At 46.1% G+C, this 26,304-nt stretch overlaps 2 protein-coding genes across 4 annotated transcripts in view; both read right to left on the reverse strand.

The window, feature by feature from the left end:
- Window positions 1–6: 6 nt before the first annotated feature.
- Window positions 7–10,849, reverse strand: LOC133472950 (hepatocyte growth factor activator). Of its 3 annotated transcripts, XM_061764552.1 has the most exons (14): window positions 10,539–10,849; window positions 10,399–10,450; window positions 9,658–9,751; window positions 9,413–9,486; window positions 8,488–8,631; window positions 7,862–7,993; window positions 3,753–3,863; window positions 3,346–3,520; window positions 3,118–3,215; window positions 2,715–2,979; window positions 2,054–2,193; window positions 1,760–1,900; window positions 1,046–1,188; window positions 7–299 (listed from the first exon to the last, which is right to left on the reverse strand). In XM_061764552.1, the coding sequence occupies exons 1-14, from the start codon at window positions 10,587–10,589 to the stop codon at window positions 126–128; spliced, it is 1,794 nt and encodes a 597-aa protein (XP_061620536.1). In that variant the 5' UTR covers window positions 10,590–10,849; the 3' UTR covers window positions 7–125. The 3 variants fall into 3 exon arrangements, with proteins under 3 accessions (XP_061620536.1, XP_061620537.1, XP_061620538.1); XM_061764553.1 differs by lacking the exon at window positions 8,488–8,631 and having other exon boundaries at window positions 10,539–10,848; XM_061764554.1 differs by lacking the exons at window positions 9,658–9,751; window positions 10,539–10,849 and having other exon boundaries at window positions 10,399–10,432.
- Window positions 10,850–11,460: 611 nt separating this feature from the next.
- The window catches only part of rgs12a (regulator of G protein signaling 12a), a 29,144-nt gene continuing 14,300 nt past the window's right edge, over window positions 11,461–26,304 (reverse strand). The window contains exons 4-18 of the mRNA XM_061764495.1: window positions 23,376–23,397; window positions 22,608–22,771; window positions 22,015–22,107; window positions 21,789–21,932; window positions 21,431–21,613; window positions 21,189–21,339; window positions 21,015–21,112; window positions 20,418–20,609; window positions 19,936–20,009; window positions 19,715–19,841; window positions 19,468–19,564; window positions 18,648–18,706; window positions 18,326–18,440; window positions 16,763–17,290; window positions 11,461–12,438 (exon numbers count right to left, since the gene is read on the reverse strand). Coding sequence (XP_061620479.1) covers window positions 12,170–12,438; window positions 16,763–17,290; window positions 18,326–18,440; window positions 18,648–18,706; window positions 19,468–19,564; window positions 19,715–19,841; window positions 19,936–20,009; window positions 20,418–20,609; window positions 21,015–21,112; window positions 21,189–21,339; window positions 21,431–21,613; window positions 21,789–21,932; window positions 22,015–22,107; window positions 22,608–22,771; window positions 23,376–23,397 — 2,316 coding nt within the window. The 3' untranslated portion in view covers window positions 11,461–12,169. The remainder of the gene's footprint in view (window positions 12,439–16,762; window positions 17,291–18,325; window positions 18,441–18,647; window positions 18,707–19,467; window positions 19,565–19,714; window positions 19,842–19,935; window positions 20,010–20,417; window positions 20,610–21,014; window positions 21,113–21,188; window positions 21,340–21,430; window positions 21,614–21,788; window positions 21,933–22,014; window positions 22,108–22,607; window positions 22,772–23,375; window positions 23,398–26,304) is intronic.

Here is a 26,304-nt window from a genome sequence, read left to right on the forward strand (position 1 = left end):
TCCTCGTCATTCGTACGTAAAAGGTTTTATTCAGTCTCTTACTATTTCACAGTTGGAAAAAGGTCATTGGCAATCAACAACAAAACAAATACAGTACATTTATTAAACTATTCACAAATCTCCTTTCATGGATTCTTGGCTTTCCGTCTGATCACAGAATTAATCCAGTCCATGTAGTTGGCCACTTTAGTGTAAACGCCCGGCTTTCCAGAGCGGCCGCAGCCCTCACCCCAGCTGATGATCCCATTCAGGAAGTTGATGTCATCCTTCGCGCAGGCCAACGGACCCCCGGAGTCCCCCTGACGAAAAGTGCAGGCAATAGTCGCGTTAGCGACGGGAATAGCGTCCCCACAAAGAACAATCCTTTTGACACGTTGCATTGTAATAGAAGACGCTAATTGCTAATCTCATGCTAATCGCTAATCCAACCCTAATTGCTTAGTCTAGCGCTAAATGCTCATCTAACACTTAAAAACAGAAAGTCGTAATGTCACGAGGAAATATTTGTAGTTTTAAGAGAATACAGTTATGTTTTCAATAATAATTAATATTATGAGAATTATTATTACGATATGTAATGCAGTGAACGCTCAACTATCTTTTTGCTCATTCTATAATGCTCGAAAAGTCACAAGATTGCGACCAATCCCAGGCTAATATGAAATTTGTGGTTGTTGTCAAGGAAGTCTGGATCATCTTTATATGTTGTGGAGAAGTTAGGTTTAGCCTGGGTTGTTATTGGTTATTGGTTTGCTGCATATGTACGGTGAATTTTTTTCTAAATTAAATCATCTGTAGTTGATTTTTAAGGATAATGTAGTAAGATGTGTTTGAAATTACATGAGTGTTTTCGCGATTATAGTTTGTGGTATATTTATGTTTTTAAATTATCATAAGAAATAAAAATGTTTGGGGGGGTGTCAATTCCATATTTGCGGCAGGTCAAATATGGGAATTTGAATAAGACTTGTGTTCTTAACGTGGACCAAAAAAAAGGCATCTCTTCATTTTACAGATGTCAGCTTTACAGATGTCACCCTCTTACCTGGCAGGCATCCACACAGCCGTAGAGGCCAGCGCAAAGCATGTCTGAAGTGACGTGGTTGCCGTACACCTCTGGCCTCCTGCAGATGTCATGGGGGATCAGCCTCACTCCCGCCTCCTGCAGGCTGGAATAAGTATCTGCCTCTGTAAAGAAAAGAAAAAATGTAGACGATAGTAATCCCGCTGTATCTTTAACATATCCTACATGCGTTCATGACTCCGTTCAGGCAAGACTCGACCTTGTCGAGGCAGTGAATTCCAATTCAAAACTTCACATTCATTTTAAATGTGCTAAAAGTGTAAGATGTGTAAAGCTATAAAAACATGTTCTTATATGGTCTGTACTGACTGAACATTTTAGGTGTTCAAATACATTTACAATGTGTGAGGGTCATTTATGTTTGTATAGCCTCATTATGCAGCCATCCATTTTCTGAGCCGCTTCTCCTCACTAGGGTCGCGGGCGTGCTGGAGCCTATCCCAGCTGTCATCGGGCAGGAGGCGGGGTACACCCTGAACTGGTTGCCAGCCAATCGAAGGGCACATAGAAAACAGGAGAAAACCCACGCAGGCACGGGGAGAACATGCAAACTCCACACAGGCGGGGCCGGGGATTGAACCCAGGTCCTCAGAACTGTGAGGCTGACGCTCTAACCAGTCGTCCACCGTGCCGCCTAGCCTCATTATTATTATTATTATTATTATTATTACTTACTTTCTTGCCTGTGTCCCCAGCCACTGATGGAGCAGCAGTAGCTGTCCGGGAAGGCCATGCCTTTGTCGGGGAGACAAATGGGCCTGATGAAGGGCGTCCTCTTCACGCAGCGGCCATCTTGCTTCTTCAGTTTGATGAGAACTGGCCCATCGGCGGTCATGAAAAAAAAAACAAACGGTAAACTTTATTTTGTTTCTTTGCATAGGGACGCAGCTGCTACGTGACGCGCAGCTGTGCACGCACACAAGCTCATTTAGTTTATGTGACGCATCACTGTGTGTGTGTGGTGATCACCGATGTCGTGGAGCGTCGGGTTGAACATGGAGAACTCTTTGGGGAAGATGTACTTGTCCACTCCGAACGTACGCGTGTCGGGACCGCTGACGTTGAAGTGGTGTTGGCCCAGCACCATGCGAAGTTGCGACATCAGGGGGCTGCATCAAACACGTGCGAGTCACCAAAAGTCAAACACTCTGTACGTTGGGGTTAAGGTTGAAAACGGGTGGAACATTTCTGGTCAATTTCCAGAAACTTTGCTGGAATGTATCCAAAGTTTGCAAGTACCTCAAATTTTGGCTCCCAAGCAACTAGACCTAACGCGCAAAATTTGTAGGTCGGGGCACTCGTGAGTCAAGGTGCCACTATACTTAATTTGACGCAGGATTATGTTAAAATGTATTTTCTCCAACTATATTTAAGTCAGTTTCCGGGTGTGTTTTGCTAGTTGAAGTAGCAAGTAACAATTAACAACTACGTTTTTCTCTGTCCGACCAATAAGAGGACAGTAAAATGCTAGCTGACCCTGTCAAAGAAATTTTAAATGTAATTTGTTAAAGACAACCCTGACTTCCCACCACTGACCCCGAAGGGCTCGACACCACCGACACGCCTTCCAATGAGGAAACCAGGATCGTTTCCTAGCGGGCGACTTGTTTTCCGAAACACGGTGACATACTTGCGGAAGAAGCAGTGCGCCGCCGAGACGACCCAGCAAGAGTCGATCAAGGTCCCGGCGCAGAAGTCCGACTGTCCGATGTAAATGGCCACCATCCACGGGTGGCTGCCCGGCATAGCCGAGGTCCCTCCCATGATCCTTCCCCTGGCAACGTTCACCCTCTTCTTGTGTTTTGTCCCACACACCGACTTCTTGGCCGGCACGGACCGGTCTGAGTCCCCCAATTCTGGCAGCTTGTCGAACGTGTTCATCCTACCAGAAGACGCTACGTAAAAAATGCGTTAGTTGTGTTTTTGTCTGCAGTGTGTTCATTTTCATGCTAAAAATTACAATGTAGTGATTTAAAAAAAATTTAAAAAAAAAGTTACATTTCGTGACTGCATTTTCCTGTCTGTGTACTCACACACTGCCATCTTGCAGGAGGGCACCGTGCAGTACTCCCAGGAGATGGCGCCCTTGCTCACAGTGTAACACCATGGCATCTTGTCTCCATCAGGATTCCTGCAAACACAGGCATGGTCTATGATTCAGTTTCTCATATTTTGTACTAACATTCCATAAACATATTGTGAACGGTGTCAAGCCGAGCCAGTTGGCAGGGCCCCGCCGCGTACGCACACGACGTACACACCTGCAGTAAGCATGCTCCCCGAGCCCCCTGAGGGGCGCGGCAGTCACCGTGCCCAGGTGGAGCTCGTCGTATAGCAGGTCCGAGTTCCATGGCAAACAGCGGGCGCCAGACGCCGTCGTGGACGCCACGCCTCGGTAGCTCATGCCCCGGCTGTTGTAGCACTCACTTTCTGGCTCTGTTTTTCCAGTTCCAAGAATATAGTCAATGTACAGTAATGGGGACCAAGCTCTGCCAAGAATAGTAATAATTGCTAGCTTGCTATGGCTACACCCCAAAAATACAGCTTGCTTTCAGATAGTCCGCTCACATGGCCGCTTTAGAGCGCCTCTTTGTCGGCCCTGAGTGCGTGCATATTACAGAAAGACGGCATGAGGGGGAGGAGGGGGAAAAAAAGTATTTGTACTCACTGAAGCTACAGTGCGGTCCGCTGTAGCTGTGTCTGCAGTTACACACCTCCTTGCCGGTGGCTGTGATCATCCGGCACGTTCCGTCATTCTGACACGGGTTCGAGCGGCACGCTATTGCATAAAAGTGTGTGGTGTCAGGGCGTGCATCGCAATTGTTGCATCACTAGATTAAATACCATGGTGACAGGTGAAGCATCCATCCATCCATTTTATGAGCCACTTCTCCTCACTAGGGTTGTGGGCGTGCTGGAGCCTATCCCAGCTGTCATCGGGCAGGAGGCGGGGTACACCCTGAACTGGTTGCCAGCCAATCGCAGGGCACATAGAAACAAACAACCATTCACACTCAAAGTCATGCCTACGGGCAATTTAGAGTCTCCAATTAATGCATGTTTTTGGGATGTGGGAGGAAACCGGAGTGCCCGGAGAAAACCCACGCAGGCACGGGGAGAACATGCAAACTCCACACAGGCGGGGCCAGGGATTGAACCCGGGTCCGCAGAACTGTGAGGCTGTCGCCCACCGTGCCGCCACAGGTGAAACATTTCTGGATAATATTTCTGGAGTTTTTCCAATCCTGATAGCTAGCTAACCAACAAAAAAAATCAGCGGTTAGCAAAGCAAATATGGAACTCTATAATATTGTACTTTATAAAAACAAAGAGTAATAACACAATTAAATACAATGTAAAGCATCAAACACCGGTCGTCCCCGGGGTCTCCTATCGGTGGGACGTGCCTGGAACACCTGACCAGGGAGGCGTCCGGGAGGCATTCGAATCAGATTCCCCAGCCACCAGCGGCTCTACACCGAGATCCTCCCGGATGACCGAGCTTCTCACCCTCTCTCTAAGGTAGAGCCCGGACACCCTGTGGAGGAAACTCATTTCGGCCGCTTGTATCCGGGATCTTATTCTTTCGGTCACGACCCACAGCTCGTGACCATAGGTGAGGGTAGGAACGTAGATCGACCTGTAAATTGAGAGCTTCAACTCTCTGCTTAGCCCCTTCTTTACCACAACGGACCGATACAAAGTCCTGCAGACGCTGCACCGATCCGCCTGTCGATCTCCCGTTCCATTCTTCCCTCACTTGTGAACAAGACCCCAAGATACTTGAACTCCTCCACTTGGGGCAGGATCTCATCCCTGACCTGGAGAGGGCACGCCACCCTTTTTCGACTGAGGACCATGGTCTCAGATTTGGAGGTGCTGATTCTCATTCCAGCCGCTTCACACTCGGCTGCTAACTGTTTCAGTGAGAGTTGGAGATCATGGCTTGATGAAGCCAACAGAACCACATCATCTGCAAAAAGCAGAGATGCAATACTGAGGCCACCAAACCAGACCCCCTCTATGCCTCGGCTGCGCCTTGAAATTCTGTCCATAAAAGTTATGAACAGAATCGGTGACAAAGGGCAGCCTTGGCGGAGTCCAACCCTCACCGGAAACGAGTCCGACCTACTGCCGGATATGCGGACCAGACTGACTCCGGTCGTACAGGGACCGAACAGCCCGTATCAGGGGGTTCGGTACCCCATACTCCCGAAGCACGGGGGTGCACATGGACGCGCGGCACAGGACCCCTGAGGGACATGGTCGAATGCCTTCTCCAAGTCCACAAAACACATGTAGACTGGTTGGGCAAACTCCCATGCACCCTCGAGGATCCTGCCGAGGGTGTAGAGCTGGTCCACTGTTCCACGGCCAGGACGAAAATCACACTGCCCCTCCTGAATCTGAGATTCGACTTCCCGACGGACCCTCCTCTCCAGCACCCCTGAATAGACCTTGCCAGGGAGGCTGAGGAGTGTGATACCCCTGTAGTTGGAACACACCCTCCAGTCCCCCTTCTGAAAATAGGGGGACTACCACCCCAGTCTGCCAATCCAGAGGCACTGTCCCCGATGTCTATGCGATGTTGCAGAGGCGTGTAAACTAAGACAGCCCCACAACATCCAGAGCTCTGGGCGAATCTCATCTACCCCTGGGGCCTTGCCACCAAGGAGCTTTTTAACCACCTCGGTGACCTCAACCCCAGAGATAGGAGAACCCGCCTCAGAGACCCCAGACTCTGCTTCCTCATGGGAAGGCGTGTCCGTGGACTTGAAGAGGTCTTCGAAGTGTTCTCCCCACCGACTCACAATGTCCCGAGTCGAGGTCAGCAGCCCCCCATCCCCACTATACACAGTGTTGATGGTGCACTGCTTTCCTCTCCTGAGACGTCGGATGGTGGACCAGAATTTCATTGAAGCCGTCCGGAAGTCTTTCTTCATGGCCTCACCAAACTCCTCTCATGCCCGAGTTTTTGCTTCAGCGACCACCAAAGCTGCATTCTGTTTGGCCAGCCGGTACCCATCAGCTGCCTCAGGAGTACCACAGGCCAAAAAGGCCCGATAGGACTCCTTCTTCAGCTTGATGGCATCCCTCACCGTTGGTGTCCACCAACGGGTTCGGGGATTGCCGCCACGACAGGCACCGACCACCTTACGGCCACAACTCCGGTCGGCCGCCTCAGCAATGGAGGCGCGGAACATGGTCCACTCGGACTCGATGTCCCCCGCCTCCCCCGGAACATGAGCAAAGTTCTTTTGGAGGTGGGAGTTGAAACTCCTTCTGACAGGGGATTCCGCCAGACGTTCCCAGCAGACCCTCACAATACGTTTGGGCCTGCCACGTCGGACCGGCATCTTCCCCCACCATCGGAGCCAACTCACCCACCAGGTGGTGATCAGTTGACAGCTCCGCCCCTCTCTTCACCTGAGTGTCCAAGACATACGGCCGCAAGTCCGATAACACGACCACAAAGTCGATCATCGAACTGCGACCTAGGGTGTCCTGGTGCCAAGTGCATGTATGGACACCCTTATGCTTGAACATGGTGTTTGTTATGGACAATCCGTGATGAGCACGGAAGTCCAATAAGAGAACACCGCTCGGGTTCTGATCGGGGGTGGGAGGGTGTTCCTCCCAATCACGCCATTCCAGGTCTCCCCCGCCTGTGTGGAGTTTGCATGTTCTCCCGGTGCCTGCGTGGGTTTTCTCCGGGAACTCCTGTTTCCTCCCACATCCCAAAAACATGCATGGTAGGTTAATTGAAGACTCTGAATTGCCCGTAGGCGTGAATTTGAGTGTGAATGGTTGTTTGTTTATATGTGCCCTGCGATTGGCTGGCAACCAGTTCAGGGTGTACCCCGCCTCCTACCCGATGATAGCTGGGATCGGCTCCAGCACTCCCGTGACCCTTGTGAGGATAAACGGCTCAGAAAATGGATGGATGGAGTATTCTAAGATTATCTGTCTACGTGTTCCACCGTTTGTGTTCAGATATCCGTTGCTTCAAGGGTTGTAAGATTGCAACTCTCGATGTTAACCGTTAGTATGTAAATAGAATTTTCCTTTTGTGTTAGCTTAGCATAAAGCTAGTGGGGACAGTTCTTAAGGAAATGTAGATTGCTTGGTCTAACTACACGAGGTGTAATTCTCTTTGTTTTATGTTTAGTTTGGTTTGACAGTAAACTTCAACTCGAGCGGCAGTAAATAGCTTAAAGCCTCGCTTTTGAAGAGTATTTCACAACTTGCCAAATTACTTTTTGTTAAGAAGTCACTTGAACTGAGTTCACTGTCTCCGGATAGTGCTCGTTAGTACGTATCTCAAGGCACCACTGTATTTCAGTACTCATCCATTTTTGTCGGGCAGTGTGTCATAAAATGTTCGTTATGTCAAATATATGCCATGGCTCAGTTAAAGCTTGAGAATTGGCCATGAAAAGTGTCTGCGAGGGCCTGTTCAATGCCACTTGTTGCTTTAATCAGGGAACCCTTTTCTCCCAGAAGTCTGGCTTGGGGATGCGTGAAAGTGCCATTTTGCTCTAAATACCCACGCACCCAAGGACCCGCCCCCCCCACCTGTAGGTGTGTCGCAAAATACCATTCCTTAGTCACCATGAGTCATATAAGCTGTCTTTTCTTCCATAGTGATCAAAGGAAGGGTGTGGGGCCTGTTTACTATCGTGGCTAGGAGGTGGCTTCATTTGATATGTGCTACTGTAGGTGTCTGTACCGGAAGCAAACAAGAGAGACGCGTCGACCGCATCGCGTGAGCCTTACGCGTGTAGCGGGCTCGCTGGCACTCGATTTTCCCGCCGACGCACGTGCACTGTTCCACGTTGCGGAGGTGAATGCGGCCCCAAGACTCTCCGGCGTCATAATGGCGCAGGTGTACGGTTTCGTAGCACTGTTCTAAAAACAAAACAACAGCAACAAAAACACAGCAGAGGCAACAAAGGTGAACGAAACAAAAGAAACCTGACTGGGCAGTTTTGGACTACAGCGGACCTCCGCATATACACTGTTCAGCACCCACGGATTCACCTCATAGTGGATTTTTTTTTTCTTTTTTGGGGAGGAATCAAACCCCAAAACGGTTATCGATGATATAACCCCGACTTATTCCAGAACTTTTTGGGGTTTAAAATTATTATTTTTTCCAATTCAGTAATGATGGGCATAAGTTATCCATGTATTTTTGCGGGGTCCACTGTCCTTTCCATTCAATCGCGTACATTTTCTATATATTAAAGAGCAAGTGTGCAACTGTGTACGCATCTAATTTTCAGTTCTAGCACACCACCGTACCCGTTTGAACATTTTGGTACGCTTGTACGCCTTTTGACTTTTTAGCGTGTATGTCATAGATGTAAGTACGGCAAGATTACCACACGCGGCGTACTCACTGTGCTCGCACAGCCGTCCGGAAAAGCCCTCAGGACAGGAGCACTCGAACGCCAGCCCGCTAGGGACGAGCATGCAGGTGCCGCCGTTTTGACACGGCGGCACCCGACACAGATTGGTGATCCTTCGAGCCGTGTGGACAGAGACTGGGGGGGGGGGGAAAGCTGGCTAATTAATGTCCACACATTCACTGCCATTTACAAGTCAAATATCCATGTTAAATGGGAGGGCTGGCAGAGAATAAGTGAATGCCTTTCTGTGACACTTCCAGTCTCCCTGTTGCAATCTGCTGATGCGACTAAAAGCTCAGTGGCCACTACTTAGCGATACACAGACTGGAGGGCATTGAAGATAGTATCAAATTTGCCATTCAGGAATTTGTGCGAAAAGTACTGAAGTGTTGAACAGTTGAAAAAGTTGTAAAAATGTGAAATCAATTTATGACTTTATGCAGTCTCACTGTATCGTGGATCTTTAAATCCGACATATGTAATTTAATATCGCAGATTTCTGGCGATGCCGCAAATTTTGCGGTGGTCCTACACCGACTGTTACTGCAGAATCACGTAGGAAAGAGTGCGTAAAAGACAGAATGTCCAAAATTTGGAATTACTTCACACTTAAAAAAAGAAAATAGTTCCCAAAAAAAATTGAAATCCCACTTTTCATTCAGTCACAGATACTACAGTGTAGACTGTGACGATGGCAACCACATTTGAATGAAAAATATACCTGCATTCCAGATTCGTATTTTGTATGCAAAATACATTTTTAGTTGATTACTCTATGATTGGTAGAACATTCATTTATAAAAATATTCAATAGCTCCAGCCCAAATTTCAGGCGTTTATAAGGCTATGGAAAAGGTTAATAATATTGTGGGGAGGATAAAGCTTGAAAATATGTATAAATAATAAAATATTTTACCGTTTGGCTGTCTTCGCTGTGGCGCACAGAAGCCCCACTTTTGGTCCCGGTCAAAATTAGACGTAAGAGAGCACCTGTGAGAAGATTAAAAAAAAAAAGACATTTACAGTGCACTTCTGAAGCACTTTCAATACAGATTCCAGTACAGCGCCATCAGAAGGTTGCCATGTATATTTAATACAGAGCAGCAATTCACAGTAGTACGCATAAAGATTACGACGCTCTGGGCTATTTTGAGGACTCACCACGGTCTCGAGGCGAGGACGGTGATGCAGTGATGATGAATTATTCCGCCCTGACGAAATGGAAGCACGCATTCTTTGCCGGATGTGGTGACAACTTTGAACGGGGGGAGAACATTTTTTTTTTCATGCAAACGGTTGACTCTCAGCATTCTCACAATATACTGTATATATCTATATATATTGTGAACGTTTGAAACTCAGCATTCCCACTGTGCGTTCTTTTTTGTTGACAATGTCATTAGTTGGAAAACGTGAAACTTTCATCATTTCCATAGTTCATTTTTTTTTGGAGGGGACAGTAGTGTGAACGCTTGACTCTCAGCATTCTCACTGTATTCTGGCAAGGGCGGTAGTACGACTTCTTGACTCTCAGCTCTCAGTATATACAGTAGGTTTTTTTTAGTCTTAGTGTGAATGCTTGTCTCACGGCATTTCCACAATATTGTGACAATATGTGAATGCTTGACTCTCAGCATTCTCACCATGTAATTTTTAAACAGGGTTTCATGCTTGTCTCTCAGCATTCCCACATTATTGTGACAATATGTGAATGCTTGACTCTCAGCCTTCTTTCTCACCATGTATTTTTTTTCAAAAGCGTGAATCCTGTCTGTCGGAGTTCCCACAACGTTGTGACAACAGTTTGAACGCTTGACTCTAAGCACTCTCACTATTTTCTGACAAGAGCAACACTGAGAACGCTTGTCTCTCAGCTCTGAAATGCATGAACGTTGCCTTTACCTTTTTCACTCTTTGCGTGTGGCTCTTTGGAGATAACGGTCTCCTGCAGAAGCTGAAAACAAATCCAAGTGCGCACTTTTTCATGCAAAACTTTCACATTTATAATTTCTTTTCTTTTTTTTAATGTGTGTTATACTTACCCCTTGGGTGCCGAGAAGAAATGGAAGAAAAAGTAAGAGCCCGTATGTCATGGTGGACGTATGCACCGATGCGCCGTGGGGAGAGGGGAAAAAAAAAAAGCTGCCGTCACGTCATGTGTGGAAGTTTCAAGCGTCTCGTTGCGCTTTTACGCACATGGATCCCTGCAAGTATTATCCTGCCCCGCCACGTTGAGTAAAAGCCCTTTCGTCATTGGGCTTGTCTATGTCCTGGCGTATTCCAACGCCTCCCTCCTGCCCGGTGCTTCCCCCGCAGACGCCCCACGCACTCTGCCTTGCCTCAACGAACGTCAGACCCCCATCACAACCCTGCACGCAGGGGGCGTGGAGGGGAGGGTGTGGGGTGCTTTCTTCGACCCGAAGTGCCCTTTCCCTCGGTGTAAACAAAGTCTGCTTGTTGCTGATGCAGAGGTCGGCAGCTCCAAAAGGGAAACCCGTAGCTTGGGGTCCCAAAAAATTATTTGCGATATAGTATAATGTCGTATTGCTGCAGCACCATTCACATGAATCAGTGCACCTCTAAAATTAGAGAGAGAGAAAAAAAAAAACCTGTCCTTTTTAAACAACTTAGAAAAGTATAAATCGATGCGTTACTTGGTTGGAACGTAAGATTTAATGACAAATTTAATTTGTCATTATTGCCTCAACCCCTGCGCCTAGGAAACTTTTTTTTTTTGAGCATGCTTCGTGGACATTCCTGCAGTGACATGCATGCTGTGTCAAGAATGAAACAAAAAAACTCCCATTATCCAACTGATTTCCACCAGCTGCCATCATGGCCAAGCTCACCCTACAAAAAAACGAGAGTTGCACCACTTATGCAACTTGTTGATCTTTTTTTTTTAACTCTGCAGGAAAGAAGTAGTAATTTGACAAACAACTCAAATAAGGACTGACAGCCATCGAAGATTTTTGTTTTTTTTAATCGACAACTTCAACCACAGGAACAGAAAGTACAGGAAATATTCAACCATCATAAATCAACACAGGAAGCACAAAGGAGGAAATCATTTGTTGTCCAAATTCAGCCTAAAAAAAGGAATATTTTATTTTCAATTATATTTCAAGTACAATGAGATTTTTTTTTAAAATTTATTCCGGGGGGAAAAGTTAAATAAAAATATTTTATTTGAGTAAATATGGTTGAGAAAAAAAATAATTTAAGAACTTTGGTCAAAAATGTATCGTTTTAAATGGAATAATTATGTTTTGTAAAAAAAAAAAAAAACAATACTTTAAAGTATCAGAAAGTATCAAATAAAACCAAAAATAATTTTCAAATCCAAATTCAAAAATTACTAGAGTTCTGATGAAGTCCTCAGAGGGACATTTTAAATAAGAGAAACTGATACAAACACACAAAAAAGTATATGCTGTATTAGAAACTGTCATTTTTCATGGCTTTTACTAAAATTTCAAGTGATACCAAAAACACAAAATACCACGAAAAGTACCAGAGTACACCAGAATTGGAATGTACAATATCCATCATTTAATAGAGGGAAGGCATTGACAACTTTGTACATGCAGTTGTTTGAGTCCTTCCCTCAGGGTTTTCAAAGTGCAGCAGTGGATTGGAGGTTGGGCGGGTGAGGGGGGCCGCCGGGGGTCCATTAGACGACGGTGGCCTTAAAGAGGTCCGCCTTACAGTCCGGCTCGTCCGGGCGAGCTCCGCCGTGAGGCGTCTGCTGGGCGTTCCTCATCCGGCTCTGGCAATGGCGTAGCTCGGCGACGTAGCCCTGGAAGCTCAGGCTGAGCTCCGACTCCTCCCCCTGGGGGGAGTCGGGTGGCGCGCCCTCCTCCAGGTGTACCCCCTCCACGTCCATCACTTCCTTCACGGAAGCTTCTTTCTCACCAGGAGCTCTGGTGTCGCAGCTGACGCCTGAAAACGAAAAAGAAGGGAACGCTTAAGATGAGTTATACACACGACAACAAGACAATAAAAAACCCTTACAACTTGGGCGGGGGGGGGGGGGGATCGAATAACTCGGCTAAATTGACTTCAAAAATAGGTCGATGCAAAATTTCTGCCTCGAAGTTCTGCCCGGAACCATGTTTGCGCCGCTCGAACCAATGTTTCACACCGACATTTATTGCAGACGGACGGATAGTTGGGCCACGGATAAACTTTGCCAAAAAAACGACATAGGAGCGTCTCTCAGTGATTTTTCAGAAACTGTTCGATGTGTAATGTACATATAACATGACTTATGAGTGAGCTGAATGATACCGTACCACTCAGGAATTCTGACAAACAATAATTAACTGGGAAAAAAAATTCCAGGAGCGTCTTTAGTGACAATATTTCCAAATGAAAGACTAGCCTTGACATTTTTTGACTACATCAGTTCACCATTAATTGTTATTGAACCTTGCTATTTTTGCTATTTTTTGCTTTTGTTCGGAATGAGATCAAAACTGTTGAGGGGGCGGAATTGAAACCTTTTGAGCGATCAAGGACTAGCCTTAATTTTCCCGTCTTACAACATCAGTTAAAGTAAAATCGTATTTCAAATCACTATCATGTACAAATTTAGTGACACTATTTCCAACAGGACTAGCTTTAACGTTCCCATTGTACAATGTTAGGTCACAAAGTATTGTTTTTTAATTTGAACTATTCTTTGCTCTCGTACAATTCGGAAGTAGACCAAAACTATCGGGGGAAAAATGTGTATCTTAAATTGCCCAAAACCTTGGAATTCAAGCTACCATTATGCACGTTTTTAGCGATATTTGGTCAGAAAGTAGTACTAATCTCCGTCTTTTGTCATCAGTTAACAATGTCTTATTTTTGCTGTTTTTTGTACTTCGGAATCAGACGAAGGTTATCAGAAAAAAACTTAGGCGCCTGAGCTGCCGTCATGCACATTTTTTGAGATCCTAATCCCAAAAGACGGACAAGCCTTCTGGTTTCCATCTTTCGTCATCAGTTAGCAATTTATTGGTTTTTAAACGTTACAATTTTTACTGTTGACCAATTTGAAATCGGAGCAAAAGCGTGTGGAAAATGTGCTTGACTTGACTTGTGCATCATCCGACAGCCTTGCGCAATGGTGGCCAGCTGCCGTAGAAGAAATAGTTTCCCCTGGGAATCACTTAACAAATAGTCAGTGATTCCGTGCCGCTTCAGTGCTGATGTAAACATAGCCTCCGAGCTCCAACAGCTGAGCTCCTTCAAGAAGAAAAAAAACCCAAAAAAAACATAATGACATAATGTGCTGGGATTGAGTAACAACCGCACCAGGAAGTGATGCGTTGATGCTGGTATGAGCGCCCCAATTTTGTCACTTCCGAACCATTAATCATAGTTTCCCAATATTCAGTATTTCTCCATGCCGTCATGCCATTACGTTATTTTTTTGGGTCAAATTTGTCATATATATATATATATACACATATATTATGAAATATTATTGTTATTATGAATTGTATTAATTCCTCAATTTCTTCTGCGATACTTTCCGGCACTCGGTGCACTCGGCACACTAGTGGAACTGGGGGTCATGTTGAAAATGTTAAGACTGTGCGATGTCTCCCTCTAGTGGAAAAGAAAATTGACGCCGTCTATTACAGTGTAATGAAACCCTAAATGTATTTCGAATTAATGTATCCATATACAGTCCAGTACAGTATATTTATACACTTACTAGATACAGTATCAGTCATTGAGAATATTTTATAAATGGTCATATCTATGAATGCTGGTGTCCGTTATTATTATTATTAAGTGTTTGTTTCAAAACAGGGAGCTGGATGGATAGAAATCAGAAGTGATACTTTAAAAGCAGCGGGATGAGGTTACCATGGCACCCAGCGGCGGGAAGAATCAGGCGCTCGGCAACCGACAACACGGCAGCCATTTTGTGCACACGGCAGTGAGATCAGAGCGAGCCTTGGAATTTTGAGATTTTGAGGCGCTCTTTAATTGGTCTGCTGGAAGATCAGAGAACCAATCAGATCGCTTACAGCAGAGATTGTCAATGTAGTTATAATGTAGTCTCATTAAAACTGCATCGTTAAATGGCGTAAACTTTTTTTATTTTTTTGATCCAGTACAGTTCAGTTGTATTTAGCTTTTATGCAAAATACAGTTGCATTTAATCTTTTAGAACAGTTTTTTTTTCACTGTAATTTGAAAAAAGAAAAAAGTTGATTCTACATGTTTTTTGTAGAATCATTAATTTCACTATATTTTTAGCGCCGTGTTAATGTTCAAACTGTGCATAATTTACTTAATTTAGTTATAGTGACTTACAATAATTGGACTTTTTAGGATACCTCTGTCTCGTTTTCATTGAACACTTAGGCATACTACGCCACTCTATTTATTTTTGGAAGTTGGTGGAAAAGGTTTGACAACTCTTGCACCATCGATGTACTGGGATATGCTTTGGAGTCCTCTGCCGGTTTTGGATAGAGAATTTAAGCAAAAAAAAAAAAAAACAATTTAGTTGCATTTGGATTTGAATGTTGGCTTTGTTTTATTTATTTGCTGCTATGTTTTGCCTAATAAGAACGGCTCCTCAGTGGCAGAGTCTACAATATAGTTTTCTGCTTTTAAAAACGGGCTATGGTTCATCTTGTGGAGTGTTTTAGTTCTTTGGCTTCATTGTGTTTTTATTGTTGCTCTGTTAAGTAGTTAACTTTCTTTAACACAATCCTAACCAGTTAACTCATTCACTGCCAGCCTTCCCAGTTAACATGGATATTTGACTTCTAAAGCCGTCAATGGCAGTGAATGTGTTAACAATGTCAGAATGTTACTTTTAGGTTTTGATGGTTTTCAGTTTGACCCTGGAATGCATAGATTTTGTTTCCATTACTTCCTATGGGGAAGAATATTGGAGAAAAATGAGCTTCTGGGAATAGATTGACAGGAAAGAAAATATGTTTTTGCACGAGCAGAAAGTCAAGTCCAATAAATAACACGGCGTCCCCGCCACCCGCTATGATTTGCCGCAACAGTAGAAGAAGACCTATCGAGCCTTCGCAGACAATCCAATACAATGCGACACCCTAAAAGTAACCACCACCTACACCGCAGAGCTAGAAAGAAGCGGGGCGATAGAAGCCGAGCGAGCACACATCATTATTCACACCCCCGTGCCGTAAAGAAACTCATGCAGCAACACCAAAAAGAAGCCTGATGAGGACGTCGCTACGAGGCAAGGAACAGAAAAAGCGTGCAGAGGTGGATCAAAGATTCCGGGGTGGAAAAAGACAAACGAGCGTCACATCCGATTGGAGCTTTTATTCCATATACTAAATGACAGGTACACATTTGATTGGCAGGTCCAAAGAGAGATACAGAATCACAACCATCGGCGCTATTTCTCCGACATCTCATCACCTGACGAAATGCTGTCCCACAGCCGTGTGTGGCCATTTTTACAATGTCTTCTTTTAACGGGAGCCTCAGTGGAGCGTGGAAGAATCAGACACGAGACATTGCACGCCGCTTTGGGATGGCGTTCCGCTCCAGTCGGCGCACAGTCATGAGCAGAGGCGGGAGGAAGTTGAACGTCCAAAATCTTAGTTTCAATCAAATCTCAGGCTGCTGTGACGAAAATCCAGCGAGTCTCAAATGGAGTCCCCGCTCAATTTTAAGTGAGTCGTCGAGTGGAGTCATAACTTGGGGTTAGACAAATCACGAAACGTGTTGCCCAGTCGCAACATAAATTTGCACATTAGCCACTTTGTACTCGGCCTCTGTACTCGCGTTGGTTAGCTGTTTGTATTTATTGGTACGTTGTATTTTGACTTGTCAAGTCGTGAAGTTACTCTAAGTCGAGTCTTTATCAGTTTTTTAGCCAAGCAAATTCTATCATTAGTGACTTAAGTCTGTCAAGTCATGTGACACGAGTCCCCCACTTCTACAGATGAGGGACTTCATTTCAAAGGGACACACCTGACTTGAGTGAAATGTCATCCCACAGCAGTGTGTCATGTTTTTTTTATTTTGTGCTCTTTTTACAGGACCCTTAGCAGCTTGACTTTCTGTAATTGACACAAAATTCCCAGCTTATTTTCATATTTGTACCGCCCCAAAACAATCAAGCCAACAATCCAAACTCCTGACCAAATATTTACAAGATATTGTGGCTCTTGATCAACAAACTGAGAGAGAATCCAAATCCATTTAAAGTGCATGAGGGGGTGAAATGATGGAATGGAAAAGGGAACGCCGGTGTACTACGCGGTACCTGGAGTGGACTTTGCGTCTTGAGGGTGAGGGCAGGGTGGCGGCGGCGGGGTGAAGTTTGCTTCGGGCAGACTCCCCTCCAGGGACAGCAAAGGTGACGGGGACGTGGGCAGCAGCGTGCTGTTGGGGCTGTTAATGTCGCCCTCCCCCACCAGGGTCAGGTCGGCGTGGGCGTCCTCCTCCACGGTGCGGAGACTCGGCAGGGCGTCGGGGGGCCGCGGGATGGGGGACAAGTGGGAGCCGAAGGGCGAGTGGCGAGACGGGGGCATCAGGCACCGCCTGGCCCCTGAGTGTCCGAGGGAGGAGTCCAGACTCTCGGAGCGGAGGCCGGAGGCCAGCGGTCCTCGAGGGTGGGCGCCGTTCTCGCGGCTTTGTTTCAGAGAGTCCGGCGTGGAGGAGGCCGGGTCCGAGGAAGCGGGAAGGGGCACCAGACGCAAGAAATCAGGAAGCACCAAGTCTTCTTTGGTCAGTAGTCCACGCTGGTCGTTGGCCCGGGTGCTCTGCGCCCGGCTCAGCAGCTCGAAGAATTCTACCGAGCAAAAAAGGACAATTTGTTTTGCTTTAGTTGAACAAACGGGCAAGCGGCTTCAAGGTGGAGACATTTAGCAAGCAGATAGGTCAGGAAGCAAGCCCAGAGACCAAAGTAGGGCTTTGGAAAGACCCAGGAAATAGGATGTCTCCCATTTTGGTTTAAAGCGGCCATTTTAGTCCTTCAAAAGCAAACTCTTCCTCGAGCTTTTTGCCTGTTGCTACCAAATGCTTAGCAATGTCTACGAGACCGGTGATGTCATAAAAATGAGTAATTATTTACTGCAACTATTCTCTTATCTGTGTCAGCGGTATATAGTGTCAGACGGGAGAATTAAGTGAGTGAGAACTAACCTGTGTATCCACCTAATGCCAGTCATTCAAGAGAATACAGTGAACTCTGAATGCTGATTTTTATCTGAAGCAATCCTCCGTTATTTGTGCTCAAAGCAGTATCGAATATATACAAATGTTGATTTGGCACCATCTTGTGGCATCTTGGTGCCACGGTGCATTGTTGAAGTGAGGGGAGGAGCTTCATTTTGTGAGGCCAGAGGCTTATCTAATAAGTTCTGTGATGCCACCTTGTGGCATCTACGGGTAATTACATCTTTCGTGGCATGGCTCAGTCCCTGTTTGGTGGCTAGGGTGGTGTGCCGTGAGATTTTTCATATAATTGGGCTGTGGGGTGAAAGTTCAGCATGAACTTAATATGCACTATAACCTTTACAGGTGAACTTAGGGAGTACCGTATGTAACTTTGCTTCATAAAGGTTGGGAAAGACTTTACTAGACAGACGGGTGACGCAAAATTGCTCAACATTTAAGTTTATTTCTTTGTGTGTGGCCTGGGTTGGACAACTCGTCATAAAAAGAGGAACTCTCCTAAGGCCTCTCGTGTCTGCTATTTTTTGGGTTTGGGGCGACTAATTTAGGCTGATTTTGGTCCTGGAGATTTTGTCCGATTGCGGCCAAATTCCAACAAAGTTTGGCCAAGCGCAGCTGAGCAGTGAGAGATGAAACAAGGGAGGTTTACCTTCGGCTTCGTCTATATTAATCTTTTTCTGTTTTCTCTTTTCGCCAGGGAGAGCCGAGTCCGGTCCACCTGCTCGCCCGCAAAACTCCTTTGGCGTTGTTGACCGCTCACCTCCCTGCAGACGCAACAATGATAACGCTGTTAGGGGGCGGCCAGATTCGACCGCGCCGTCGTTTGCCGCCGTCCGCGTGGGAAGGACGTGAGCCGGTTAGTCAGCCGTGTTAGGGTGAAGAGAAAACCCCCGCTGCTCGTCGCATTGGCCGAAATGTTATTGCGGGCGAATGGAGACGGCCCCCGGCCGACGCAGATCGCGTGGACTTACTGTTGCCGAGAGACTCCTGGTCGGCGGTTGGCTTTTGAGGGAGGAGCTCTTGGACGAGTCTGTGGACGGCAAAGTGCATGTAAGTTTAAAGGTCCCATATTTTACCAAACCAACGTTTTCTAGTATTTGGAATGTAATATGGGCTCCATGGTGCCACAGTAAACATGTGAAATATGAATTGAAATCATCCACGCATTCCTTTGTTGGAGATGTTTTTCTGCCGAGAGCCCTGAAATCAGGTCATTCGAATTTCTCAAGCTTATCGACGTCGCTAGCGAAGATCTCCGCCGACCCCTCCGCTCCCGAGCCAGCGCTGTCAACGTAACAAACACGTGCGCTCTCACAAGTGGGTCTTCTACACGGAGGCGACCAATCAGAGGAAAGCGGGCTGTCTTAGCCAAATATGGACAAAGCGGATACAAAATTTGGTCAAACGGAAGTAGCTGTCAGAGGGGCCTTTTCTGGAGAACCCAAGGGGTTTTTCGAAATGAAATTGACACTTCTATACTAAGTCCGGTAAATAATATACCGTTTTTAAATACAGTATTTATTTGCTCCCCCGCCCAAAAAAAAAATAATCATGAAATGTCATAGGGGGTATATTAGAGGGAAGTTTATACAAAGAGGGGGCCACATTTTGAGGAAATATGAGGCTCAACTGGATCGAGCACCTCGAGAGGAGGCTTTCATTGGAGAATTCCAGTTTTACACTGGTGGAAATATCAAATCATCGCTATTCTTTTGATAATGATACTAATGTAGATATTTTTCCATTATATGAAAGAGGTTCCCACTATTTGACAAAAGGTAAGCGCTGTACCTTTGGCTGAGGCCGGGTCCGTCCGCTCCAGCACGACGCGCAGGCCGTCCAGACTGGATATGGGGGCTCCCAAGTCCAAAGGTTCAGTCTGGCCACTCTACAACAAAGCAGACGACACGTTTGAACTGGCAGTGGAACACGGGATAAAAGTAGAAAGCCACGGGACTCAAATAAACCCCACGGGTGACGAAGAGTAATTGTAGCCCTGGTACTCCACCCTGTGGCACTCCAAGCCCGCACAACTTACTATTTTCACCACCAGATCAGTGAGTAGGAGGCCGTATTTGGCCACCACGGGGCGTAAGACTTCAGCGACCGGCTTGGTGGGTTTGGCTTTCAGCCCCACTGAGCGGTTAATGGGTACCAGGTCCAGTCTGAAAAGAGCGAGGAGAACACGCTCGTCACTCGAGTGAGCGTGCACGCGCACGGCGTGCAACGCAACTTTTGTGTTGTTTTGATTGTTCGCACCGAAACAAGGTCCTCTTCTCCAGTCGCAGATCTCGCGAGCTGAGGGTCATGCAGTCTTGATCCAACACTAAAGGCTTTAATGACAAAGAATAATACATTTTATTCATGAGCACCTTTAAAAAGAGTTTTACAGATTATACTATGGCAGAGGTTTCTCCCCTACAAATGGTGTTAATAAAGTACTGCCAAGTAAGTCTTTACTATTAATCTACTGTACCACTTTTTCCCTCACAAATAATTACCTAATACTTTATTTATAAAAAAAAGTTTACATTTTTTTTGTATTGATTAGCACATACAAAAATATATTTACAAATATTTTCAAAATAAATACAAAAAATAAAAATACAATATGAAATACTATATTTTGTCTTATTTTTCACAAAATAATGATAATACTGTCTCGAAAAATGATGTTTTACAATCGTTTTTTTATCATTTATCGGGGTAAGTTTCATACACGATAGCCTTGATTTGGTCACCTTTTCGCCTCCCACCAGGAAGAGATCCACCGCCGCCACGTTGACACTGATGCTGTGACACAGAACTTGGAGGACCTCCCGAATGGAGGCGCCGGGACGAAGGGTGATGGGGGAGCAGGAGCCGTCGGGCAGCGTCACACTGCAGTGTTTCGAGGAGCGCTCCCACGCGCCCACAGAGTGCCGATTGTCCGACTGAAAGTGAGTACAAAATGATTTCGGGATGTTCAATGTTTTCAGGCCGTAGGTTCCCCATCCTTGCTAAACTAGACTCCAATTTGGGGTTTGTGGTATCTTAAGCAATTTACCTCATGTAACATTTGGAATATCAAACGACAGCGGTAGAGGTAAAGCTTATGATCCACATTCAAACTATTTCCCCTGTTTTCTCAATGGCTCTGCTTTGGCCAAATGTCACCCCCCGAAAGTATACGTGATGTCATGGTGCAGTGTCGTAAACTACAGTATGTGAATTTGCTGCTGCTATATGTGGTCCAGGGAAAAAAAAAATATGAGTGGGCTAGCACATAAGAAGACAGAAAGAAAAAGAAAAAGTGGGCTCTGTGTGTTGCCATGGTGATCTGCCCAGTGGAATGTTACCTCTATCTTGCCAACCGAGCAGGAAGTGGCCATCTCCAGACTGGTACTAGAAGACAAGGAGCCCTGGGACTCCCGTCGGCCATTACTACCCCAGTAGTCTGCACACAGAATCGTGAGATAAATTGAAAGAAGAAGAAAAAAAAGTCCTTTCTTGAAGTCGTGCACTGCGCTCACCGAGGTTAATGTCGCCAATGTCCTTCTTTTTCGGACCCTTGCCAAAGCTCCTATTGCGGGACCACGAGAAGAAAATCCCACGTTTTTTGTCGGCGCTCTCGTCTCTGCTCTCCTCGTTGAGCGACCTCCCGGATCGCTGTTTCCTGGCGTCCTGAAAGGTAAGACGGCAAACAGTGGAACAACTCGAATGATATGAACCGGTAGTTAATAAAAAAACATTTAAATGCACTGAAAAAAAGTACCTTCTTGGGAGTGGAAAGCGTGGAGCGGTCCGAGCTGGCGCTGTGTTTGGATGGCGCTGGACTGCAGGGGATCTGGTAGGGATCCGGCAGGGGTAGGCCATTGACCTCGGCACGCATGCACTCCTGGTAGAGGGAGGACTTGAGGAATCGGGAGTAGCTGTCAAACTTCATCAGGTTGAAGATCTGGAAATGGGAAGGCACAGGCAAATTAGGCCGATTGTGCTGCACAGCCTTGTGCACAATCTAAAGAGCAAAACATCAAAAAATCTCTTAACGGTGTACAGCTGGTCCCTAATTTTGAACATCATAATATATTTTTGTTGACGTTGACCCCAAAATGTGCAGAATTTTCCTTTACCTGTAGCTGCTGCGTCTTGAACATGTCCGGCCTCGGGGACGTGAGGACGTCGTCGGCCAGTTGAGCTTGGCTGTCGATGTTGACCGGCATGGTCGCCTTGCTCGACAGGAAGCTGTTGTAGATCTCGCCGGCTCTCTGGGACAGCTGCGGGAAACGCGCCACGGGTCATTTTCTAGAACGCGGCTATGACGCAAGAAAACCAGTTGACGACATACTGCGGGCTTACCTGTTTTTTGTCAGTCGCCGGAACATGACTGAAGTATTCGCAGGCTTGCCAGAACAAGATATTCTCCTCACTAAATTCTTTCTTGAGAAATTCCTGTGAAGACATACATTACTTTTTTATTTGAGCTCCCAATGCCTGGGGAACTTTAAAAACATTTTTGCATTCTTGATTTATTGATTACGCTGGAGAAAAAAAGTGGTCAATTCTGTTCCACAGTACAGTTGAGCCAGATGAGACTTTGCGAGAGTTTTGTTGATTTATACCCAAAGTCAGTGCTGAGTCTGACTTCTTCAAACTTCTGGCTTCAGTGTGTTGATTTTTGTTTTAACCCAAAACGTGCAGAGTTGCTATTGTGCTGGTGAGAGGAGGCACGACGCATGTTATCATTCCTGTGCCTTGCTTTGTGAGATTTGGCAGGAAAAAAAAGGTCTGGGTACAATTGGGTGATTTTGAGTCCCCCCAAAAAAGCAGTGTTGCTGGCAAAAGAAGTTGAGGCATCTATTGTCCTTCCTGCACTTTTCCCAGTTTATTTTTGAAAATCCCAATTTCCACGCAAAATGTTCCAATTGATTAGCGTCGTCGTGCTGGCGTACCGAGAAGTAGCGGACGGCCACCGGGTCCTGGAGAAGACGCTCGAAGCAGGCGGCCCAGCTGGCCACGCGTTGTTCCGGAAGCCCCCGGTGCCCCCCCGGAAGACTGCCGTTACTGTTCAGGCTGCTGTGGCTGCAGCATCCCTGCAACTGAACGCCGCTGTAATCTGCAATCAAATCACACGAGAGATTGATAATTAACAGCAGCAAGCTTTTTTTCTTATTGTTGTAGAATTAACTATGGAGCAACCCTTGTGCTAGAAACTACACTATGTCCTTTACCTTCCTGTTTCTAGAGGGGGGGGGGGGTGCTTGATTTGCTTATCCAACTGTCTGGCAATGATATTCATATTATTTTATTTTGTTTTTTACTTTTAAAATGAAGAGCATTTTTAGGTTTGATCATCGACAGCACCCGAATGCGGATGAATCGTATAGAAAACCAGATGAATGTAATCAATGGCTAACTCCGACGTAACTCACGTTGCATTGTGCCTTGTTGATAAAGTTAAGCCATTTGAAGATTTGTTGGACTAGGAATAGGAGTTGAACTGTTAGTAGACACATAGTGCTCATTCAAATGACAAGAAGAATTTGAAAGGTTGGGTTGTGACTTAACAATTGAAATCAAAGTGTTGCACACTTGTTTTAGCTTGGAATTTTGAAACTGTTAAGATACTGGCTCCGTTCAGCACAAAATGCTCATTTGAAAAATCAGAGAGCAAATCAAGACGGCGGACGTAAGGCTCCAAACAAAAGTGCAATACTCACCGCCGTCCGAGGAAGCCGCCGACTGAAAGAGAACAAAGAGAGACATGAGTGAGAGGTTGCCGTCATGACCTCCTGAAGGGTGTGCAGATAGCAGCGTGTCTCCAGGCATCCCAACACTCCCGCTTGTGGAGAATGCTGTTAATTTGTACGAACGGGTGGAGGGATGGCCTCTTTAACAGTTGTTCACACCTCCGCAGGGAGGAGGGCGGGGGTGTAGGAGCCACCCCCACTTGTTTGATTTGATCCTCAGAGCCCTGAAAGTAAGCATTCTTGCAAGAGGAGCCATCAGTGCCATCTAATGGTCCTCTATTCACTTGCTAATTGCAGCATTGAGTGCTTTTATGTGCACACAGACATGCCCTCGACGAAAAGAGCAAGTAGTAGGCAACCCCCATGTAGTCACAAAATATATGTATTTACTTCTAATAATGTATCCTTGTTCATCTATCTATGACAGTGACTTATAGTGGCAGGGAGAACAATTAACATTGCTGTTTGTTGGTGTACCTTGAGATTTTCTAATGGCAAATATACGGCAACTGTTGAATGTTTCATGAGTTGAATCCAGTAAAGGTGGCAGTGTATTTTAGGTTTGTCCTGAAATGGCACCCAAAAGGTTAACCCTAACTTTTTGATTGACTCATCCATCCATCCATCCATTGTCTTCCGCTTATCCGAGGTCGGCTCGCGGGGGCAGCAGCCTCAGCAGGGAAGCCCAGACTTCCCTCTCCCCAGCCACTTCCTCTTGCTCTTCCGAAGGGATCCCAAGGCGTTCCCGGGCAAGCCGAGAGACGTAGTCTCTCCAGCGTGTCCTGGGTCATCCCGGGATCTCCTCCCGGTGGGATGTGCCCGGAACACCTCACCAGGGAGGCGTCCTGGAGGCATCCTAAACAGATGCCCAGCCACCTCATCTGGCTCCTCTCAATGCGGAGGAGCAGCGGCTCTACTCTGAGATCCTCCCGGATGACCGAGCTTCTCACCCTATCTTTAAGGGAGAGCCCGGACACCCTGCGGAGGAAACTCATTTCGGCCGCTTGTATCCGGGATCTTTTGGTCACGACCCACAGCTCGTAGATCGTAGGAACGTAGATCGGCCGGTAAATCGAGAGCTTCGCCTTTCGGCTTAGCTCCTTCTTTACCACAACGGACCGATACAAAGTCCGCATCACTGCAGACGCTGCACCGATCCACCTGTCAAGCTCCCGTTCCATTCTTCACTCACTCGTGAACAAGACCCCAAGATATTTGAACTCCTCCACTTGGGGAAGGATCTCATCCCCGACCCGCAGAGGGCACACCACCCTTTTCCGACTAAGGACCATGGTCTCAGATTTGGAGGTGCTGATTCTCATCCCAGCCGCTTCACACTCTGCTGCGAACCGCTCCAGTGAAAGGTTGGACATCACGGCCTGATGAAGCCAACAGAACCACATCATCTGCAAAAAGCAGAGATGCAATACTGAGGCCACCAAACCGGACCCCCTCTACGCCTCGGCTGCGCCTAGAAATTCAGTCCATAAAAGTTATGAACAGAATCGGTGAATCGGTGGAGTCCTGATTGACTGAAGTCAGTAAAGTTGGGAAACACCGTATGAAAGCATGTGCACGTCCTCCGTTTTCCATGGTTTGCACCGTTTCAGTGCCTTTGTTCTGAAAAACATTTATTATGGTACAAACAAGCAGCTTAAACACCTGTTGTTTTTTTGCCATACTTTTATTAAAAACAGTCCAAACTTAGCTACTCACTGCTGGTACGTTTACAGGAAGACAAGCTCTTATGAAAATGTCATTAGTTTTTGTTTTAGAGTGATGTTTCCATATGTTCCAAATGCGCTTTGCAACCAGGAATTTGCCAGAAATTTTGAAAAAGACTACTTAACGTGGTGGCACCTAGTTATTAAAAATACAACACAAGGGAGCGGCAATTCTAAGCTGTCTTGTAGCCGTAACCCTTTTCACTCAGCTATAGTATTTGTTCTTTTTGTGTGTATGTTTTTTATTGTTGGACTGAATTTATCATGGGAACCGTACTAAATTATATTCATTCATTCATCCAATTCACTTTACACTTCATGTAGTTGTTGTAATTTGACTGTGCGAGTCCTACGCTTGTTTCAGTTCAACAAGCTTGTCTCATTTTGGGGTAATGGGAGACAATGACACGCAAACTGTGTTACTTATGTCTGGTCTAACCCAGAAATTTGTTTTGGTCGCAGTCATTGCAGAAAATCCCGCTTCACAAAGACAGGATGTTGGAAATTGAAGCAAGGATTTCGGTGCTTTTTTTGGCAATCGCTGGATATTCTGCCCTAATTTGAATTAAGGGTTGGTCCAGTGGTTGGGGAACACCGGCTTCAGCCACGCTAAGGCGTAGCCAGCTAGCAACATTATGTAAGCGTAAGGGTGGTGGCAAGACTAACAACCGAGACTCAAAACCAAGACTTCAGACTCAATACATCGTTTTCAGCTTTCAGCACAGGCTGAGACATGTCGCTGCAATCGCGCCATCTGATCCCCGATCGTGACGTTTTGTTCCGTTTTGGGTTCATGGCCACATGTGAAAGCTCCGTCAGACTCAACCCACTAAACCGCTAATTGTCTGTCGTAGCCTCTTTACAACTCTCCAGCTGCCGAGTTCAACCCCGTGTAGTCAACACCCAAAGGCCGCCCCCCCCCCCATCCCCCTCACCCAACCTTCCGCAGTAGCCACCATGTGTGGAGTGGCAACGTTGAAGCCAAAGGACAAGTAGGAGAACACAGACTAACCGTCTGCGCGTCCCTTTGGAGCTAAAAACAGCCAAAACCTCAAACCGTAACCACATAGCGACTGTGATAGGTTTTAAGGAAGAAAGAAATCACTCATTGTGACGTCAAGTTTGCTAACGAGCAAAGGAAAAAGGGCTCCATGCTGGGTAAAGTTGAGAACTTG

This window comes from Phyllopteryx taeniolatus, chromosome 23 (genome assembly GCF_024500385.1).
Source record: "Phyllopteryx taeniolatus isolate TA_2022b chromosome 23, UOR_Ptae_1.2, whole genome shotgun sequence".
NCBI classification, from domain to species: Eukaryota; Metazoa; Chordata; class Actinopteri; order Syngnathiformes; family Syngnathidae; genus Phyllopteryx; species Phyllopteryx taeniolatus.

Coding starts and splice junctions, on each gene's coding strand:
- LOC133472950 (XM_061764552.1), bottom strand. CDS start 10,589: ATGACATACGGGCTCTTACTTTTTCTTCCATTTCTTCTCGGCACCCAA. Junction 2,194..2,714: donor GCGCACTGCTTCTTCCGCAA/GTATGTCACCGT, acceptor TGTTTGATGCAG/CCCCCTGATGTCGCAACTTC. Junction 1,901..2,053: donor CCCGACGCTCCACGACATCG/GTGATCACCACA, acceptor CCGATGGGCCAG/TTCTCATCAAACTGAAGAAG.